The sequence below is a fragment of the Ruditapes philippinarum genome, unplaced genomic scaffold, assembly GCF_026571515.1.
Source record: "Ruditapes philippinarum isolate M1 unplaced genomic scaffold, ASM2657151v2 ctg1516_1_1_1_1, whole genome shotgun sequence".
NCBI classification, from domain to species: domain Eukaryota; kingdom Metazoa; phylum Mollusca; class Bivalvia; order Venerida; family Veneridae; genus Ruditapes; species Ruditapes philippinarum.
Window position 1 is genome coordinate 266,192 of NW_026867184.1, and position 23,954 is coordinate 290,145.

The following is a 23,954-nucleotide window of genomic DNA, read 5'->3' on the forward strand; positions in this document are numbered from 1 at the left end:
TGCAAGGAGTTGTAGTTTCTGATGAGGGTTTGTCAAGATATTTCACTATACATGTCTATATCAATTAAGTGACCCAAGTGTGGGACCAATTTTGACCCATAGGGAATATCATTTATATAACTTTTGTTGAGGTCTACTAGGCAATACTGCGTGCCAAATTAATATCTAAGCTTTGGGCACAGCAATTTTATCAAAGAAGACTTTCATGTATTTTCCTATATAAACCTATGTAAACTAAGTAACCCCTAGGGAGGGGCAATTTTGACTCCTTGGGTATGGTTTCTATCACTTTTGTTGAGGACCATAAAGTGATGCTGCATGCTAAATATCTAAGATCTGGGCATTGTATTTTTTAAGATTTCATTTTTAAAGTCTATTCTTGTGACCTACTTATGCATCAAACTGCAACAATTTATATAACTTTTGTAGAGGACCACCCAAAAATTATTCCAGTGAAGTTTGGTCAAAATCCATTAAGTGGTTGATGAGGAGATACTGTTTACCTGCCATCACAAAAACCCACCTCTGAGCACATTTCACAAAATGTGCTCAGGTGAAACTGTGCAGTCTCGGGTGAGCTAAAAAACAAGTGCGTACCTTAAATGAGGATAGCTTGTAAACAATCTGTTTAGAACACACCCTGGTGATTAACCTTTATACACGATTTTTCTATGTTGATTGGTATCTTTCAGAATAAAAGGAACAAAGTACTCAACTGTACAAGACAATAAGGCAATTAGTGTTGTTACAAATATTGGGTTTACTGGGAGTAATTAAATACCATTTCATAGAACATTTAAGAAGATGAGAGATAGTATAAACACTTTTATGATTTCAATTAATGTCATGAAGAGAACTGTGTCAGTCCTAGATCATTCACCTTAGATACCATCCTTAACAACAACAACAACAAAACTCGATGTGGCCATTTTCAACCGAAGCAAAATCTAAGATGTATACATGTATTCTTTTATGTTAGTTTCCTTCTCAACTGAAGTTAGTTATTGTGGCTCAACTCAAAAGGTGAGACAATAAAGGGGCCCACTGGACAATGCTGCATGATAAATGTCTAAGCTTTAGGCACAAGTTTCCCTGTACAATGTTCAGTCTGTCACTGCTTGATAGGGAAAGCATCAGATTAATAAACCTGCAGTCACTGGCTTGATCCTTGAACAGAAAAAATTCTTGTGACAAATACATAATCTTGGACATTGTGTCTTATGGTCATGGGTCTCTCACCTCGATCTGATTCAGAAAAAAACATATGGGATTGGTAGTCAGTCACTTGCATGAACTTGGTATTTACTAGTATTAAGTTATATCAAGGAAAGCACGTGTGGTGGGCTGGCCAAAATGTGTTAAAAGCGGTGTAAAAAAAAGAAGAAAAAAACATATTTTTATATAACTTTTGTAGATGAACACAAGATAATGCTACATGCAAATCATGTATTCACCATGAAGATATTTTTTTCCCAAATAGAATTATATAAGTCCATACAAAACAGTGACTTTCAAAAAAACAGCCATGTCAAATTGACTGTCACCGGTTAACTTAATTTAATAACAGTAAAAATATTTCAATGTAAAAACAACATAAATTAGATATCTGGATGTAGATACAGATGCTGAGGTGAGTACATGTTGGATTTATCTTCATATCTGTTTGTACAGTATAATTTTGCTATATTCGTTAAGTAAAAATGTCAACTTACATGCGTGGATCTGAGGCTTCAAAACCTGATCTTGCCAAGTAGTGTCCGCATACTGAATCTGGGATCTGAAAACATACATGTATATAGCAAAATATGTGTTTATAATGTTTTACCATGTTTATCAGGGGTTCATCCATCAAGCATTAGTTTTAAAGAAATCAGCAAATCTACAGTCAATTGAGGGATTACATTGAAACACTTTAATGTTCTTGACAAGAACTCATTTTGGACAGAATCATTAAAAGGTAGCCATATTTCATTTTTGCTTGAATTGGTAATGCTATATAAGTTTATGTTTAGCATCAAAAATTAAATGTAAATATAGTGTTGAAAAGTAAGCTAAAATTTAGATATCTTACAGTTGGGGTGTAGTCCTCAAGTTGTTGAACAAAGTCGACCAATGGCATGCTAGGCTGACGATTCTCAGGTCGTTGGTACTGTACCCCTTGTTGAGGCCCAGGATTGGTAGGGCTCAACATGGAGGAACCCCCACTGTCCTCTGAAATTATCAAAAATATAACTTTCTAACTTTCTTATTCAAATAATGTTCTTCTTGTTGTTTTTTTCATGAAATTATTGTGTTCTGTTAAGGTTTATCTTTCATGTTTCTTTAACCACCAGCTATAAATCATGAAGCTATACTGTTCTGCAAATACTTTAAAACTTCTGCTCTGCTAAAAGTCTTTTTTCTTTACCTAATTTATGTTTGGTGGTTTTGTTTATTTTAAGTCCCACTGTGAGATACGTTTAAGACAGTTATGGCAACTTTCTAGCTTTACTGCTGGAGGAAGACTTCAGATAGAACCATCAACCATCTGTAGCCAGTTGGAAAGTTTTAGGATAAAGTCCCTGGCAGGATTCAAACTTCAAACCTGCAGCAGTGATTCAGTCATACATCATAACAACTCTGTCACAGATGGCACCCAAATAAGCTAAGGCCTTTGTTAGTTTGATGATCTGGCTAAACAGCAAATTTTAGCATTTTAATATAGAAAATCCTCCGAGTCATTAACAATGGAAAGTTCCTCTATTAATGTAGCACATGGTTATTACACATCAATAGGAAAATGTTTAATCAGCCATGGTAATCAAGAAAGTAGAATGCTGGTAATATAATCAGTGATGATATGGATCTTCCTAATGCAATGTTCTTAAAATGATTTATATATCAATATACAATATACAAGTATAATCAGACAAAATGACAGACAGTATGTTTGCATATAATAATCTTAAAACCATTCAAGTTGTTATCTTAAATCTTGCATAAAAAATGAGTCTCTGTGGAACAATAAACTTTCGTATCATATCCAAGAATTACCTCCCTTGACTATCAGGGACTGGCAGCTTAAATCTGCATAAAAATGAACCTCTGCGAAACAATAACTTTCGTAAAGCAATTTGTCTTCGTATCCAAGATTTACTTCCCCTGCCTTGCAGGGAGTAAGTATCAAAGATGTTACAAGTATTTGACTTGTCGGTATTGAGCAGTAATTAAATCTTTTCTTGCTCTATGTGACATAAATCAACATTACAAAGAAAATAGGCTTTCACATTAATTCTCAGATTGCCTGCAGTGATGACCTGATAAGAACAGTCATGCTAGCTGTGCAAATATTATAACTTGATTATTCAAGAGCAACATTAGAGAGTTTCAAAATCATTACGTTGAAATAGCTGAGGTCAAAATAGCTGATGCCTAAACCTCAGTAAGTGTGGGTTATCCGAGCTAATTTTCCAGTAAAAACAAACTTTTTCCATTAAAACTTCATTGTTTACAACCTGTTCAGCTTTTTTCCCCCAAAGTTGAAACTGTAAAAGTTTCCTTGGATTAGCTATGAAAAACACATATATTCTTAATTCCGGAATAATTCCATTTTCCAAATACAGCAAGGGTAAATTTTTCAAATTTATTCTTATATATCATAAATTAGGTATAACACAGTGGTGCAGAATTTCTTGAACCTGTCCAGCTTCTATTGTTGAGACCGTCCATTTTTAATTTTGAAGATATAACAATGAAAACTAACAAGTAAATTTGGGTCAGACTGCTCATGTACCTACAGACTGGCCTGGTTCTATACTTGTTGCAAAAATTAATCACTTTCTATTTCAGCAGGTAAAGGGTTTGTGCACCAAGTTTTAGCAAGAGGTCAAGGTAATTGTTATAAGAACCATTTCAGATGTCAATCTTAAGGTTATATGATACAGTTCTACAACTTTACTGATACAGGAAGACTTAAAGAGCTTTTCAGTTCATTATTACAGACACAGCTTGCACCAGAGTAGAACTACCAACCTTTCATAAACTACCAGAACAACTTCTTCTCATGAGATACATGTACTTTAATGCAGACTTTGTTCACACAACAGTAATTAGGCTTAATGAACTGTCCATGCTCAACTATTCTCAGTGCTTGATAGTAAAACAAGAGTGTGAATAATCTAGAATATTTTAAGTTCAAAAAGGGCCATAATTCTGCCAAAATCCATGTCAGATATTTATAGGCCTTAGAGAGTGACCTCCTATTACACTCTTAAATAAGTGTGAGTGGTTTCAATCCATTTTCTTCAGTAGTTGTGTAGGTATCAACTTGCATGCAAAGACTTAACCAAAGTGGGACGCTTACGCCTGGGTGAGTACAGTTGCTCTCCCTATTCTATGAATACTCGAGCTAAACATCAGTGTAAACTACAGTAACAACAAAGACTATATGCTCTGACTGATACTTTATTAGTATGGTACAGGGAAAAAAAGGTTGTAAAAGCAAAATTAATATATAAGTAAACTGAATATACGGTAATTCAAATTATACAAAAAAAACAACAATACATTTAAGTCTATAAAAGCCTCCAAGCCTATAAATAGCTTACACAACAAAATCAATGACTAAAAGGATTACAACAATAAAATCAGTAGTACAACATAAATATATTGCTAAAAATTTAACATGTACATAGTTCGGTCAAAAATTTCAGTTCCCAAAGTTTGGCTTTAAAAATTGCATATTTATGAAATTCTTTCATTCAAATTCATGTACAATGTATAAATAATTGTGTCAAATACAAGCACAAAACTTTAACATAGATTGTTAAAATTGACTGATGTGTAATAATTATTAATGGTTTAACACCTGTTAAATCTGTAAAGATTTTTAATTGATTAATACATTATGTCATTTAAAATTAATGTGATTTTGCAGGTTTTAAATCTGTCATTTCATACATAATTGTCAAATTGTTGTATTTTTTTCTCAAATAAGAAAAGTTTTGGTGTTGGTGAATGAATGTTTGCATAATCTTGTTATATTTGTAACTAATATTCTTTCTTAAATGGACTTGTCCAGGTTCCAGTTTTTGGAACTGCCTACTGTCAAGATTGGGGATATCAAGAAGAAAATTTAAAGTTAGTACACCAACAAATACATTCAGACAGCACTGATGACAAAGGACAATTAATTCCATACTTAAAATGCTAAACAGAAAACTTTGCCATCAATAAATAAAATAAATTATTTCATATCCCAGTAACCAGTATACCCATCAAATACTAAGCGAAAAGGGTTGGAAATGACATCTTTTTTAAAAGAACCTCAAACAAACCTTATAATAATACTTATAACACATTGACTAGATTTTAACGTCTTTGCTTTTATACCCAATAAATACAAATTTGGCAAGAATGTAAAATTACAAAAAAAATCCAACTTATCAATGAAAATAAAAGTCATTTTCTCAGATCTTGATAGAACATTATCAAAGCAAAATAAATCTATATCTTAAATAATACATTTTGTAAAACATATCTATTAACTATGTATAAATAAATTGATAAAACACTGAAGAATAATACAAAAGTAAAAGTACATGTATAAAGTTAGATTTCTGGTTATTTTTGTGTCGTACAGAAATAATTTTTTGGATTAAGGTGTATAAAAGATAAAAATCAATTATAGAGTTTTACTGGTACTTCATGTTTTAGTTTTTGGCTCAGTTTCAAGTCCCAAACACCGAAAATGGTCAGTTGGGAAATTTCCAGCTGTTCTATTGGTTAACGGTCTGTGCCTTATTTTATGCACAAGCCGGCTCCGAAATACAACCAAATTCATGTCTATATATAGTGGCAGTGATTGAAGCCAAATGGTGGGGATTCAAGCCCAGTATTGGGGATTTATGCATTCTAGTATGCATGCCATTTTTCATAAACTACTTCCTATATAAGAAGTGGAAGCAAATAATCAGCCCTTAACCTGTTGAATTGGCCAGCTTTGAATTTGGCACAATCCATTACAAATAATGAAATACAAAAACTAAATTACTAACAGCATGGCAGTATACTGGTGGTAAAAATGGTAGTAAAGGCTTATCAATTTTAGTTTAGAAAAGATTAGAAACAGAAAAAAATAAATCACCATAACACTTAAGTCTTAATGACCATAATCATATTCCTTCTAGTATAAACTCATTAACACAAGAAAACTTGTCTACAACAATAAATGCCCTAAAATATAACACAAAGAAAATAATCAAAACTTAATACATGTACCTTAGACAATTATGAATAATACATTAAAAAGAAGAACAAGAAATAGAAAAAGAAACTTTTAAAACATATTCCTCTATCTGGTTGGGTTTTCAGTAAACTGACAATGTAAAGGTTACAGACTTGTGGTGAATCTCAAAGGCCCCTGAATTATTACAGTCATGATTGGGCACTGGATGAAGTAGAACAAGACAGTATCTTCACATATAGTCCCTGGTGCTGCAATAGTTTGAATTTTAAAGGAACTCCACTGAGATTAGAGTGAATTATAAAAAGGCCATTTTAGTATACAAGTCCCTAAACAATCTTCTCCCTGATTATATGCAAAATCTTTTTACAAATACAGAAAATAAATCATTAAGATCATATGAACAAAAACTTCTTTTAGTCCCCAAACCAAGAATTGAATTCTGCAGAAAATCCCTATCATATTCAGGCTCAAAATTTTGGAACTCCCTCCCTTTAAACATAAGAAATTCTTCCAACTTACAAACATTCAAAACAAATTATCTTAAATGGTGGTTCTCTGGTGGGCACCAAATAATCTAGCTATGTTTTAATATCACATATATACATGTATGTCTCATAAAATGTACAATTTCATACTTTCAAATGTTTGTATTCATTTTCTTATTGCATTTTTCAATTACTCAACTTTTCTTTGTTGTATAACTTGTATACATTTAGTTTTCTTTCTTTGTTTATATAAGTCTTTGTTTGTAACTGTATATATGTACATTTTTGATAGAGGCTCATAGGGAAGACTGGGCTTGCCTAACTATGTTGCCTCTTTAAATAAAGTCTTTATTATTATTATTATTATTATTATTCAAATGCATAAAAAAATTAAATAAAAATTTAAATCATTCAAATATCAAATAAAAAAACTTAAATAGATAACTCTGCAAAGGATAACAAATATAGAAATATACTGTTCAACTTTAAGCCTGTTTTCAGTCAAAAGTGTGTAACGCTTTTCATTTTTTCAATAAAAATGATTATCCTGGAAAAACGGGACGAGGGAATGATCTTAAAATTTGCACACAAGTTTATAGGTCTAAACCTTCACCAACTTGTTCAGAAATCTCGGGAAAATATTTCTAGCGATGTCATGTCAAAAAACCTCGGTGGAGTCCCTTTAAAGTCCTTTTCAAATATCATTAAGGCTGGTTTACCAAAAGAAAGATAACTAAAAGTAAGCATGACTAATGACTAGCACCAAATAATATAAAATAAATTGTAAGTTTGCGTTAGGTAAAAAAACCAAAGCATGTATCATTTAAAGAAAGCAATAATCATGTTACTAACAAAAGCTCAATATAATATTACTAGTTAAAACTAGCTAAATAAAGATTGACATGTAATTCAACAACAGACAAACATGTTTAATAATAGGATTATTTTGCTGATAAAAAAACAACAACATTTGATATAAATTAAAGACCAGGTGTGTTTGTTTTTGGGTTGTTTTTTTTTAATTAAATATTTGAAATTGACCAAACACCAATTTACAATCATTATTATGTAATTTTAAAAGACAATCTCCATATACAAAAATCTAAACATATCTGATTCAAACTCTTTCGGACAAAATTTACTTGACAATTACATGATTGTACAGTACACAACACAAAATTACATAGACATAAAAAGGCAAGACTTTTAACATTTACATAATAAACATGTGGTTTACATTGCTTAGAAAAAAGCAAAATTTCACCATTTTCTAAAATAAAAAAAAAATATAGGGAAAAAAAGATAAGGCAATAGTGCATTGGAAACTACTCCAATTCTCACTTACTTTTTTCACAAATTTATTTGATTTTTATCACAATTAAAAACAACCTTTCTAATAATATAGAAGTTTTTTTCTTCTCAATTACAGCTATTCATTTATTAATTTTTCAGGCACCTGTTTCACATTTTCAGTTTTTGTCTTTCATAATTTCAGGTATACACAACTGTATTGGTTTGTTTTTTAAGTTTTTTTTTTTTTCACAATTATTTTAGTATTATGGTGTCAAACAGGTATTAATGTTGCAAAATAAATTCCCATTTCATGTATGATAAATTCAAGTTGACACTTACATGCCCACCACATGTGATTTACCAATATCAACCTGTTTTTCTTCTAACATTAACAATATATATATACAACAAGTAACGAAGCAAAAGCACAATTCTTGGCAAACTAGCAAAACATTTTGGTTCAACACTTCAGTGTATACACTATACAAGTAATATACTAACATAATATATTAATGTGATGATAAAAATGTTAAGATAACTGCAGTATACCCTTCGCCCCCCTCAACCAAACATGTTTATTTTTGTTTGGCCAATTTAATACTTGTATCCAATAAGATTTGGTTCTTTTTCTTCCCTTTTAAACACTATGCAAAAAGTATCTCCCAAAACAAATCTTTCCAAAACAAAAAAGGGTATGACTTTTTTCTTAGTCTCAATATAATGCAAACAAGAGCTCCGCATGCAGTGCTAACATTTGTCTGTTAAATAACCACTTCTGATAAAAATTTGAAATACATAATGGCCATAACTCCAAATATATAGCTTTATGAATTTAGTCCCTTGTCTAATAATTGCACCTTGTCATGATAAGCAAGCGTTCCAAGTTTCATATTGATACCTTTAAAACTGTTTGAGTTATGGATTATATAAAAGTTTTTATACAACAACAATGACGACAACAACAACAATGTTGCAGGGATCTTAATAGCTCTATACAGACAAGCTTAAAATGTAACATATCTGTTATTTATAAATGCACAGAAGACTGAAGTATACTCATAATTTGTTTGTTATTTCATGACAATGGATTTTTTGTTCCAGATGGAATGAAAATGACAATTTCCAGTTTGACAGCCAAAACATACTTAACACACTTTAACATCAATTAAGAAATGATTGATATCAAATTTTCTCCCTAACATTAATGGCCTGAAGTGTTAAAAAATTGTGAATTAACATGTCATTAGCCAATTTAAAATCAATTAACAAGCCAGCACTAACAGCTACACTAGTGTCTTTATCAAAATTCACCTTTTTTTGCAGAACAATGCCTTATTTCAAACACAAATTTCATCTCACTACAAAAGGTTGACATTAGTTCAACTTCAGAGTAAAATATACTTGTCATATAACATAACAACATCATACCAATACGATGAATAACATTTTTTTTTAAATACAGACAACCCAAATATCAGACGATGACTAAGTTCTTTGGTTGACAAAAAAACCCAAAAAGAAGTGAACCAACCTCATGTTGCCTGCATTGAAATGATATGACATAAAATGTTAAACAAGTGTTTATTATGGTTGTAACATAATCCAGGTCTTGTTATGTGACTGGTACTAACAAAATGTTAACAGGATATGTTTAACATTATCTACAGAAAAAAAAACTTTAACCTTGGCAAGCATTGTACACTTAGAATAACCACACCAAGATACTTTGATGTCAAGTATAAACACATATATTTTAGAGGTCTTTAATGACCCTGTGAATCATCATAGAAGTTGCTAGATCCAGTGGTTTTTATTCCATTTTGTAGACTTATCTATAAAATTGCCGTATTTGTTAGGAATACTGGTTGTTACCTTATCAGGATTTTTTTCCTGGATTTTGGGAACATGACCAATACCCATGGAATTGGGAATTTCAGCAATGTTTTGCAACAAATTGGGAAAAAATGCACAAATGAAATTTTGCAGTGATTTCAAGAATGAATGCAAACAATCACTGTCTAGGATGGCATCTTCAAACATTTAAGCACTATATCAGTGACAAAACCGTTATTTTCAAAGATTTTAGAATTCTTAGAATTAATATTTTTATTTTGTAACTTTCAATTGGGAATTTTTTCCTGTGGATTGGGAAAATAATATGCTATTTTCAATTGGGAATAAGACCGAATATCGGCTATAAAATAAGATGAAGAAAAAAATCCCTGCTCATTTACGCTCAAACCTATTGACTCAACTTAGTGCAGACTGACCTGTTCTATACTGATGTCCAAGGATGAACACAACTAAGTACAAACCGGTTAATAGCTGAGCTTTGTTCATCATTTTACAGGGATAAAATGTTTGCATGACAAAAACAAAACAAAACAGTTCCCTATCTTATACCATACACATGTATGCAATAATGCTTACAAACCTTTTGGGAAAAAAAAAAATCACTTCCTTTGACCCTTAAAAATTAAATTCAAAAATCAAGTGCGTGCCTGAATTAATGAAAAAGTAATTTGTACGAAAAAGCTAGCATACACGCCCAAAACAGAGCTTTTACAAATATGTACATGTGTAAACAGAATAACTAAGCCTCCAGGAGCGGATATAAATGTTTGCCTATAAATTTATACATCTCTGTATGCAACAATTTCTTTATCTCTATCCCAAAGCAATGTAAAGCAATGTAATTTAATCTTAATTTCAATTGTTCGTAAACAACGCTATTTCAATCAACCAAACATGCTCTTGAACAAAATTTTCATCAACATCAACCTTATTGAAATTCCATTTCACTTTTCTTTTTTTGCTCATATAATATGCAAGTTTTAACACAGTTACGTTAATTAATCATCAATAACCAGTTAGAGGTCACCATATAAATGAGGACACTCCATCACACAAGTCCTGTGTAAGCAACCAAATGATGCATTCGTCTCCATAAGTTACTTCTCGTTCTAATCAAGCACTTTCACAAATAAGTATTTTTCCAAAATGAGTTGATTTGTCAATGAAAGTGTATGTGTATTTAGATCTGTGCGTAAAAAAAACATCTGTGTTGGGGGTCAAAAATATGTTTGTGAAGTTTTCTCTACAATATTCATCACATATAATATCACACATATCCCATTCATGAATATGTTTTTGCTTTAGAAAGTTTTTGCGTAGGCATTCTTGAAAAATATTCAGAAATTTATACACGTAATAAGCATGGTGTTATATATCTATTACAGGTCGGGAATTGTCACTGAAAACATCGGCTCCTTGTCTGTAGAGTACTCCTTCATCTTCTCCTCGCTCAAGTGAGGTGTTTCCGCTTTCTGACTCCAATGGTACACAATTTCTTGATCTGAAGGGCACGTTTTCCTGAATGTCGTACTCGTATATGCCTGTCCAATATATTTCCATAGAGCTTTCATACTTGCAGGAATGTCAAAATCCTTAAGAGCTTTGCATGCTACACGGATATGCTGCAACTTGGGTAATATTAGGCAATCCAGATTTGAAATTGTATCCCCACATAGGTACTGAGTACCAGATTTATCAAGAAAGGCATTAATCGCAGCAAGCTCCTTAAGTAAGCCCTCGGGACTATTTTTCACCTGCTTGATATAGAATGAAAATTTGGAAAAAAAGTTCAAGCAGACGGCATTTGCTTCCTCATTACCGTATCTCAGGTCAGGGTGCGGGAAATTCTTGTCTAGGTACTGAACGATTTCATCATTGTCAGAGAGGATTTCATCACCGTGTTTCAAAACTGGTAATCTATTCGCGAGCTTTTTGAACTCGAGGGGCGGTCTTGACATACTTATAGTGACAACGTCGTATGTCAATTCCCCTTCACGTGCCTTCAAGTCCATAATCATGTAAACCATCTGACAGAACGGACATGCCCCGTAGTTACGCCCATTCTCGCCGGCCTTTACATAAAGCTGTAGATGATTGGAAGGAGCTCCGTTTTCATTACCACCATTTGTTTCCATGGCGAATTTCTAAAGATATACTTTTATCAAAATTTTTTGTTTGTTTTCCAATTTAATTTCCAATCAAAAGTTCTTTTACAAATAAAAATCCTGGATTTCAAATATTTATCTTTCCTGTCTCTTCAATTTCTTTATTTAAAGTCAATAGATATTTGCTGCCAGACTCCCAATAAAGGGGGACAACTCTAGGAAGATCCCAAAAGAAAAACAACTCTGCAGGTCACAGAAGGGAGACAACTTCAGTCAGCCAAATGACAGAACCTGAAGAGACAGGAAAGAACAATGATTAGTTAAAGCAAAAAGAGAAGCAAGATAATGGCAAGATGATAATATTGTCTATTAATCCAACATAAGAGTTAAATCTATTTCTAGCAAGTTTTAAAACAACATCACACCAACAAATCTGATGACCCTGGTGGTTGTTAAACTGTTCAACAACCCAAATATTCATAGATTAGCCAGATTGTTTCAAATTCACACAGGAAAATTATAGAGATGAGGATGAGCTATATAACTAGTATATCTGAAAACTTTATATTTTTAACTGTATTTGATAACAAAGTTACTACAGTTTGTATATTTGAAAACTTTTTAAATATATTGAAAGCTTTGTAACCCACATGAAGTCTTTAAAAACTTTGTAAATACAACATTAATATTTTAAAACTTGTTAACTATATATTTGAAAACTTTGTTACTGTATTTGAAAACTTTGTAACTATATCTGAAAAACTTTTTAACTGTATTTTGAAACTTTGAAACTTCATTCATTTGGAATATTTGTACTTTGTAATACAATGTACTTAAAAACTTTGAAAGTTAAGGACTTGAAATTTTTATAATCTTAATTTTATGTATTTCTGTATATTTCATTAAAATATTTCCTATTTAGAAATAAGATGATTGTTTTGTTAAAATATTCAGAAACAGATTAAATCGTAATTTTTTTTGAAAACAGAACACAGCAAAACATGGTAACTAGTTATCCATCATCAAACAACCACTTGTTATTTAATTAGTGATAAACTGAAGGCTTATATATCCACACAGTAGCACATCAAGAATGTAGTTATATACATACACACATCAGATCTGAATGAATGGAAAATGTTGCCAAATAGAATAATTTCTCTGACAAACAATAAAACAATACATGTACTTCCCCAAATCTGCCAAACAAATAATGGAGTACTTCCCAAATCTGCCACACAAAGAATGGATAAATAACAGATAAATAACAAATATCGGATAATATCACCAGATTCCTGCAGACAATTAACTCAAAAGCAATCACTTCAAGCTGGTAATCTAAATGATTATTTTTCTTAACTAGACCAAATCAGACTCAATGTCACATGTTTCAATAGCAATTAATTGAAAATATTGAAAGTGTATTGATCTAGCTTGATGCCATATAAAAGTTCTTTTTGCAACACAGGAAATAACAAGTGTTAATATTTTTTTTATTTAATATTTTTTTTCTTTTTAAATATTGGTAGTTTTCATTAATTTTCAAACCCCAAATGAAGACTTGTAAGACAAAACAAAACAAAACCTTAACACTAAACTTGTGTTGATTGTTGAATGCTTCACTTTATTAATATTGTACAGTACAATAATAATTTTTATGAAAGGAAAGTCTTTAACATGATTTCAACCATTTTTACTGTTCAAGTGAAGAAAAGTTTATCAACTCTTTCTGTTCTCCACCAGAAAATAACAACTTCTTTGAATAAATCAATCATCTTTCTTTATAGAATTGTAGAGAAAATTATGACCCTTGACTAAAGTTTAACACCAATCCAAAGAACAAAATTCCATTCATAGTGAACTAAACTCTGCATTAATGTGTATTTCTAAAACATGGTTCAAGTAAAAGAGATCAACTGGTAACAATATACAATGTACTTAAATCCATGATTCAAATATTCTTTATTCAGACATGCAGAGAAAAAGAACCACTTAAATGATTACAGTTGTTGCCATATTTATGATAACTGGTGTACATAGAAACAACAAAATGAATACAAAAAAGCTGACCTTCATTTCACATTGCACTTAATCCATAAAGGAAATGACTTTAACCTAGAAATCTCTGAACTGCTCATCAAAAATCTATTTGAAAATTCCAAAAATTGTAACCAGATGGTGAAGAGTTTTTCCCTAGTTACCTTACACCACGGAGTAAAATTCCACAGACTGCACTACACCAGTCTACTTTTCTGTTTTTACATAAGATAGCATACTACTATAAACATTATTTTTTGCTGATTTTGACACTGTGGTTGTGATTCTATGGCACTAATTGCTGTAACTATAAGCACAACCCTTGTCATAGCTTTGGTGGAAAAATACGCCTTTTACTGCCAATTTTCTCCACTTGACTTATTGTGAAAATTTGAGAACAAAATGTCATGCAGTTTTGTGGATACAGCCAAATAAAATTTATATAAAAATATATGAATACAACTTGACAAAGTTACTGATACAAAATCAACTGACATTATGACAAATACACCTGAACTGTGAGAATATGTTATATATCTTACGTTAAATAGATAATAATAAAAATTCAATTAATGACGAAGTCTATATCAAAACAAATAAATTACCTAGGTTTATATTTTGTCCAAATTTGATAGTGAAAATTACAACATCCACCTCAAACATACAGTATAAGATAATCACCTCCTTTCACTTCACAAACTTGTTACATTGTATAAATATATCCCTAGATTATGAGCAAACACAGTTTTAAATCATTAAGGTTCACCAACCATCATCAATAGCTGAAAGCTCTGCTGCATTTGAATTCTCTCCATATAACTAAACCAAGCATCATGATCATAATTATACAATCAAGTGCTTATTAATACAACAGCTGTCAGTAGGACAGTGCGCTTGACTTTTCTCAGTGCTTGATAGTAAAGAAAAGCCTTAACAATTTTCTATGTACAGAAACAGCCAAAATTCTGTCAAAATCCATGTTAAAGTTATGGGTCTTAGGAAGTTACCCCCTATTATGCTCTTTAATATGTGTGAAAAGTTTCAAGCAGTTTTTGGAGATACCAGCTTGCATGGAAAAACTTAACCAAAGATTGGAGCTGGGTCGAGTGGAGCTAAAAATGAAATCAATACAATATACATCCCTTTTAACAACCTAGATCACTTTTGTACACCATGGTTCTTTAGATGCAAAATGAACATTAAGATTAAATTTAAATATGGTGACCATGTTGCTCAAGCTTAATCTATGGATGTAACACCTTAAACCTCAGTTCAGTTTTTATTTTCAAACAGCTGCCCACATACTGTTAAATAGTAAATACCCCTGTCAAGTACAGGGTTTCTTCAAAGTAATGATAGTTTAGTAAACATTACACCAGTCTAAACTTACAAGTTCACCTCAATAAACACAACTAGAACCCCTGCAGGCTTATCACATACCATCAAGTTCAAACATTTTCTCTTCTCTAATTAAATCACGCATATAAACACTCTCTACTTAATTAATAGGCAACCAGGCTATCAATACTAGTTCATCAGTTTTACTGAAATATTTTACAGCAATCATGTGACCTCTATTTAAATTTTATATTACATAATATGAAACTTTGTTTATCAAGAGCAAATTTATTCCCAGCATGTGTCACAGTATTGAACTGTTCGGAAGAAAATGTGTAAGCTGCTAGGTCTAAGCTCAGTTGGTAAAGCCACTGTATGGTGTTTGAGGGGTTCTGGGTTCGAGTCCTGGTCAGATTGCTTATTTCTGTAACCCTGTGACATTTGGTGCCCAATAGTAGCATTTGAGGCATTTGGAGGCATGTGACTTGTTTTAACACATAAAGAGGCATGTGATTTATTATAAGTAAACTGTACATGTTGATCAATCAATCTTTAATTATGTTGAAACATTTTCGCTAAGTGTCAGTAAAAAACACACCACAGTTGGCAGTTATAAAGCACAATCTGCACTTAATATGTGAAACAATACGTCATACACAGCAAACATATGTGAAACAACAGGTCATATACATATATCCTTTAAATAGCAATGATTTCAGTAAAGGAGTATAATTATTCATTATGAATTACTGTAAAAGAGAGTGAGGGACTGCAAAGCCAAGCAACCACTAAACTCTTGGTTTCTCTGGATTTTTTATGCCTTTTTTAACACATATCTGAACATATCTCGGCGGTCAGTTCAACTAACTGGATAACTAACCAGTAATCACCAATTTCTTTGCAAGTGACCGACTACAAATCCATCCTGATTTACGAATAAGCAATTAGAGACAAATGAGATTTAGTCTCAATGTCTGAAAAAAATTGTATCAGTAAAATTTTGCCACGCCTAAGGATCGAACCAGCAGCCCCTTTGCTCTCGCTTAGTGAGCAGACAAAAACTGTTCCCATTATACATGTTTTTGGCAAACCAAGAACCAAGTAAACTCCAAAAACTAATTAAATGCTTTGGTGGAGTAATATATGAACAAACATAAAACTGGAACTTATTAATTTTACATGCATTTGGTATGACACTGACAGGGACTGAATCACTTATTTCCACATAACACATACCAAGCAAATGGAAAACAGTTAAGAATATCAACAAGCAAGGTCAAAAAAATGTACACTATATATAATTCTTAGTACTAACTACTAGTAACTCAACATTTGCCAGAAACAAGAATAATATGAATAATTATGAACATTATAAAGACATCAAAGCTTTGTGCAAAAAGAAGTTTTTTATCTCAGAATAATATCTTCATAACATAGAATGCTAGCTGTAACAACATGCTGTTTCTACCACTTGATTATATTCTTTATCTATTATTATAACATCTTCATATGTATCATATCATAATCTTATATACAATTTTTTTTGTAAGATTGTTTAGCCATTCTTCCTTTGAAACACACAATATGCCAACTTACAGGAGATTAGTTTGCACTGTATCATAATAATCCCTAAAATTTAATTAAACTTAGGTAACAAATAACATAGATCCAAGGTATTCATTCAGGGTGTGAGGCATTTGATCAATTAAGCATTCAATAGGAAATGCTATTTTCTACATGTCCTGGCTGTTCTAGTATAATCACAGTTTGTCAAGCTTATTATGCAATCAAAAGATTCATCTTAGGGACCAGTTTTTATTGCCAGTAAGACCAGTAACTGTTATTGTTGCCAGTCTGACCAGTTATTGTTTTCAGTCTGACCAGTTATTGTTTCCAGTCTGACCAGTTATTGTTTCCAGTCAGATCAGTTTTTATTGCCAGTAAACCAGTTATTGTTTCCAGTCAGACCAGTTTTTATTGCCAGTCAGACCAGTTTTTGTTGCCAGTCAGATCAGTTATTGTTGCCAGTCAGACCAGTTATTGTTGCCAGTCAGACTAGTTATTCTTGCCAGTCAGACCAGCTATTGTTGCAAGTCAGACCAGCTATTGTTGCCAATCAGACCAGTTATTGTTGCCAGTCAGACTAGTTATTCTTGCCAGTCAGACCAAGCTATTGTTGCAAGTCAGACCAGCTATTGTTGCCAATCAGACCAGTTATTGTTGCCAGTCAGACCAGTTATTGTTGCCAGTCAATTCAATTATTGTTGCAAGTTAGACCAGCTATTGTTGCCAGTCAAACCAGTTATTGTTGCCAGTCAGACTAGTTATTCTTGCCAGTCAGACCAAATATTGTTGCCAGTCAGACCAGTAATTGTTGCCAGTCAGATCAGTTTTTATTGCCAGTCAGATCAGTTTTTATTGCCAGTCAGATCAGTTTTTATTGCCAGTCAGACCAATTATTGTTGCCAGTCAGACCAGTTATTGTTACAAGTCTGACCAGTTATTGTTGCCAGTTGGACCAGTTATTGTTGCCAGTCAGACCAGTTATTGTTGCCAGTCAGATCACTTATTGTTGCCAGTAAGACCAGTTATTGTTGCCAGTCAGACCAGCTATTGTTGCAAGTCAGACCAGCTATTGTTGCCAATCAGACCAGTTATTGTTGCCAGTCAGACCAATTATTGTTGCCAGTCAAACAATTATTGTTGCCAGTCAGACCAGTTTTGTTGCCAGTAAGACCAGTTATTGTTGCCCGTCAGACCAGTTATTGTTGCCAGTCAGACCAGTTATTGTTGCCAGTCAGACCATTTATTGTTGCCAGTCAGACCAGTTATTGTTGCCAGTCAGACCAGCTATTGTTGCCAGTCAGACCATTTATTGTTGCCAGTCACAAACCAATCATTGTTGCAAGTCACAGACCAGGTATTATTGCCAGACACAAACAAATTATTGTTTGTTGCCATTCAGATCAGTTTTTATTGCCAGTCAGATCAGTTTTTATTGCCAGTCAGACTAGTTATTGTTGCCAGTCAGACCAGTTAATGTTGCCAGTCAGACCAGTTATTGTTGCCAGTCAGACCAGTTATTGTTGCCAGTCAGACCAGTTATTGTTGCCAGTCAGGCCAGCTATTGTTGCCAGTCAGACCAGTTTTGTTGGCAGTAAGACAAGTTATTGTTGCCAGTCAGACCAGTTATTGTTGCCAGTCTGACCAGTTGTTGTTGCCAGTCAGACCAGTTATTGTTGCCAGTCTGACCAGTTGTTGTTGCCAGTCAGACCAGTTATTGTTGCCAGTCAGACCAGTTATTGTTGCCAGTCAGACCAGCTATTGTTGCAAGTCAGACCAGCTATTGTTGCCAATCAGACCAGTTATTGTTGCCAGTCAGACCAGTTATTGTTGCCAGTCAAACAATTATTGTTGCCAGTCAGACCAGTTTTGTTGGCAGTAAGACAAGTTATTGTTGCCAGTCAGACCAGTTATTGTTGCCAGTCAGACCAGCTATTGTTGCCAGTCAGACCAATTATTGTTGCCAGTCAGACCAGTTATTGTTGCCAGTCAGACCAGTTATTGTTGCCAGTCAGACCAGTTATTGTTGCCAGTCAGACCAATTTTTGTTGCCAGTCTGACCAGTTATTGTTGCCAGTCAGACCAGTTATTGTTGCCAGTCAGACCAGTTATTGTTGCCAGTCAGACCAGTTATTGTTGCCAGTCAGATCAGTTATTGTTGCCAGTCAGACCAGTTATTGTTGCCAGTCAGACCAGTTATTGTTGCCAGTCAAACAAGTTTTGTTGCCAGTCAGACCAGTTTTGTTGCCAGTCAGACCAATTATTGTTGCCAGTCAGGCCAGCTATTGTTGCCAGTCAGATCAGTTTTTATTGCCAGTCAGACCAGCTATTGTTGCCAGTCAGATCAGTTATTGTTGCCAGTCAGACCAGTTATTGTTGCCAGTCAAACAATTTTTGTTGCCAGTCAGACCAGTTTTGTTGGCAGTAAGACCAGTTATTGTTGCCAGTCAGACCAGTTATTGTTGCCAGTCAGACCAGCTATTGTTGCCAGTCAGACCATTTATTGTTGCCAGTCACAAACCAATCATTGTTGCAAGTCACAAACCAATTATTGTTGCTAGTCACAGACCAGGTATTATTGCCAGACACAAACAAAATATTGTTTGTTGCCATTCAGATCAGTTATTGTTGCCAGCCAAACAATAATTGTTGCCAATCAGACCAGTTTTTGTTGCTACCCAGACCTGTTATTGTTGCAAATCAGACAAGTTATTGTTGCCAGTAACAGACCACTTATTGTTGCCAGTAACAGACCACTTATTGTTGCCAATCAGACCAATTATTGCTGCAAGTATGTTGCCAGTAACAGACTAGTTATTGTAGCTTGCCTGAATATCATGAACTATTATGTATCCATACAAAACTGTATTACTCTACGCTTCATATCAATGGAAATGGCAACATCTTAATAAATAATTCTTGAAATTAAAGGAAACTGACCTGCCTTCTTTTCACACTAAACAAAAGCGTCAGACAGCGGAGCATTATATGCTCGAAAGTGGTTTTTTTTTTAGTAAGGATGAAGCATTTGTAAGACATGGGAATTAAATAAAGTATTACCTCCTTCAAATAGCAATCCTCCAATGAAGTTTGAATATTGTGGGCCAAATGGAACTTAATTATGTTCCGGAAACTGTTTTCAGTTTTAAGGTAATAGTGACCTTGACCTTTGACCTTGTGACCCCAAAATCAATAGGGGTCTTCTACCTAATATGGACAATCGTTCTATAAAGTTTGAACACTGTGGGCCAAACGGAACTTAAGTAATGCTACGAAACCAAATTGCTAACGGAAGGACAGACGCCAGGGGGTATAACATAATTAGCCGGAAATTGTTTTGGGCACAGGAAAAACAGCAGGAAAGACAACTCTGATTGTAATAACATGTACACTGGCTGACTAGAAATATACAATATGTCAATTATCTCACTAAAAAAGCAATGTAATCAACTGTACAGGATACAGAAAATTAAAAATATCCGAACTTTTCCTACTGAAGTAAACCAGACACAATATATTCCCAGCATGACTATGTTGAAATCCAAAACATTCCAGGGGAAAATAATCAATTAGAACTCAACCAATCTGCCTACACTGTTACACTATTTTTTTCTATTTCCTTCACATTTTATGAAATATCATATCAATTTTCCAATTTATTGAACACCTTATATCGCAATAGTGCCAGACAGTTGATATGAACGCTCTAGATATAGTACCTGCCAAGTTCTTTTTTCCCCCTCTATGTAACGTTACATGTATACTGATTTCTATCTAAGAAAGTTTGCTTGGATTTTTATCACTAACTGTTTTGTTATACTTAAATAAACTTTCTAAATTTCTATGATTTGACCTTATGACCTAGTTTTTGACCTTTAAACATATGAGTAATTCTGCTGACACAGATTCAAACTTGTCCTCAATTCAATTTCTAACACTGTTAAATGTAACTTTAAAAGAAATTTCATCAGAACCGATCTTCAATCTTAATGCCTCTCTTCTTTGTACAACATTTCCATCAAAGCATACAAATAGATCTTTCCCTGCTGGCATCAAGTGTGATTAGTCTGAAATGCCACCAGTATAGAGCCTGGTTCATGCAGTCTTGCCAGGCTCTATAATGTTGGTTGACTTACTAAATTTTAAGCTGATATCCCAAAAATTGAAAATGGACAATTCCAAAAATGGAAACTGGACGAGTCCATTTATAAAATTCAGCAGGTAAAATGATAAAGATCAAGTGTTTTTATCTAAATTGACCAGTATTTAAATTTGTCCTTAAATTTATCAAAGTTTTAAAAGAGAATGACCAGGATTAGTATTGATGTCATTCTGTGACTTCACAAAACGTGTGATTTCACATAGTGAGCTTCTAATTGAATGCAATAAACACTAAGTCATGGCTGACCAGTGGCCCGTCAAGGCATTTAGTTCCATTTAAATATTCCTATTCTTTTTTATCTGTACCTTGAAGATTTGACCAAGTGACCTAGATTCTGACTATCAGCAGAGAAAGGGATACATATTTAACACCTTTCTGTGATGTTAATTCAAATGGTCATACTGGTCAACATTTGGCTATCTAACAAGTCCACTGTATTACTCATTCATTTCTTATCTCTTAAAGTCAAATTCAGATATCCAGTATGTTAAAGTGAATATTTGGTATATATCTGGACATGTTAACATTGAAAACTTTGACAGATATCAGTTATTAGTAGGAGTAACAAGTAATGTCAAGCATTTTCATCTACATGTCACCTGTCAATATATGGACTATCTATGTTATTAATTAGTGAAATTGGATACACAAAAATGATTCAGATTTATCACTCTGTGTAGGCGTTTGACTTAACTTGAAATGAAATACAGTCAAACAAGTCTGTGAGGCCAGTCATCACATCTGTGCTGAATAATTTCAAGAATTGTACATTGTACTCTTAATGTGGCCCAAAAGAGCTGATTAAAAGCTTTTACAAAATAAACTTTAATTTAAAAACTACATGTAATCAGTGGTTGCAAATAACCCCATGTGGCAGTATTTGATACCTCCCCTCCCACAGCCCCATGTGCATTTTGAACAGAGCACAGATTCTTAGTGTGAATCTGCCACAGGTGGGGTGTCAGTGAGGGGGAATGATGACTTCACATACAATTCTGTGCAAATTTTCCAAGTGGGAGGAAACCCAGTTGTAAATCTGGATTATTTCCCATCGATGAACTTTGTTTTTGTGTTTTTTTTATTAATGTCAAGTCCCCTTTGAATAAGACAATTAGCAACATAACATTTAGATTTGTGAACATGTATTTATGACATTTTATTAAGTTACCCTTGTCCATAATATTTTCTACTTTAAATACATTAACTTCCATAAATACATTTTACATGGAAACTGATATAAAGTTACATTCAAGATATTATTGGCATATCTATGAATCATACTAAGTATAAACTATTTGTGGTTATTTATTTATATTCAATATAAACCACTGCCCACATTATTCATACAAATTACAGAATGACTTCAGTTTAAAAATTTATTTCCTCCTACAATATTAATCTATTTCTACCACAAGTCAACACTTTCAGCAGTACATAACATAGTTGTTGTTTTAATATTTAACTTTATTAAGGAGACCACACCTAGAAGTGGGCTCAAAACATGCCTATATATTTTTTTTATTGAATTACTTAATGCATTTAATTCATATTACATCTGACATCTAGCCAAAAATCTACACAAAAAAACTTTGCTGATAAAGAACGTTTTTTCAAGGCTGAAAATTACCTCGATTCTTGCATTTTATAGTAAACTTGCAGATAAATTTTGTCAATCAAAATCCAACATTCAAGTACTTTAATATGTCCATAAATGATAACACATATAGCTTTGTAAATAAAACATGTGCATTAAAAACTCAAAATAAATCAATTTGTCTCTTAAGTTTGTAAAGTACTATCATTCAGGTGTATTTACAAGCACTTCAATTTTACGACTTAAAAGATAACACTTCAAGCCTCAAAGGTTAAAGTGCAATCCAGAAATGGACTTCAAAGACGAGTTTGTGTATGCCAGCCCTGAGGTTTTAAACTTGAACAAAACTTGAACAAATAAACTATTTCTACCACATACAGACAATATCCAAAACATGTTAATATTGATTTTTTACTCTTCAAGACAAAATATCTTTTGTTTGTGAGGATGTTGTTTTGCTTGGGTATTCAATAATGTGGGTGGGGGAGGGTATGTCCTAGTGTAATTGCATGCCCGCTGCACTGCATCATTTTTTAAAAAAAAAACAAGAGCGATCAGTAATCACATGTGTCGCCTCATAATGGCCAATTTCATGTTGGGACAAGTTTTGTGACAGACGGACAGACAGACGGACAGTGTACAACTAGACTTGGTACTGATCATTCCTGTAAAGTTTGAATAAAATTGCACCAGTAGTTTTTGAGGAGTAGTCTGGACAAGCTTTTGTGTATCTGGCAACACACAGAAAAAAACACCTAAACAAAGGGCCATAACTCGGCCAAAAATCACTCAACCGGAAAACCCGTGCAATATGCGCAAGGACTTGAGCTACAGATCAATCCTGTAAAGTTCCATTGAAATTGCATTAGTGGTATAAGAGAAGTAGTCCGGACAAACTTTAAAAATAAAAATTATTAAAGGGCCATAACTCTGACAAAAATCATTGAACCGGAAAATGCTGACAATATGCACAACTAGACTTGGTACTGATCATTCCTGTAAAGTTTGGATGAAATTGCACCAGTAGTTTATAAGGAGTAGTCCGGACAAGTTTTGTGACGGACGGACGGACGGACGTTCTAACAGGAGAGTAATAATGTGGCTACTCTATTGTTCTCTCTATTGTTCTTTTTAGACACACAAAAGAAAATAGCCACATAAAAGCATTACGGAATGAATGACATCAAAGAGAAAGAACAGTTACCTATTGTCCCTCTAGCCCTGTGAGTGTGGACAGACAGACAGACAGACGACGGAGAAGTGATCCCTATATGTCGCCACTACTCTGTAGAGGCGA

The 23,954-nt window shown here is 33.2% G+C and overlaps 1 protein-coding gene across 6 annotated transcripts in view; it reads right to left on the reverse strand.

Moving 5' to 3' along the window:
• Positions 1-23,954, reverse strand: part of LOC132735198 (transcription initiation factor TFIID subunit 10-like) — a 52,590-nt gene that overhangs the window by 7,053 nt on the left and 21,583 nt on the right. For 2 of the 6 annotated variants that reach the window (XM_060722131.1, XM_060722132.1), the window contains exon 2: positions 8,222-12,254. In XM_060722131.1, the coding sequence (XP_060578114.1) occupies positions 11,238-11,993 (756 nt within the window). In that variant the 5' untranslated portion in view covers positions 11,994-12,254 and the 3' untranslated portion in view covers positions 8,222-11,237. Of the gene's footprint in view, positions 1-1,712; positions 1,778-2,071; positions 2,212-8,221; positions 12,255-14,033; positions 14,172-14,605; positions 14,756-23,954 lie in introns of those variants that run through there. The other 4 variants (XM_060722133.1, XM_060722134.1, XM_060722128.1 and 1 more) reach the window with 4 other exon arrangements.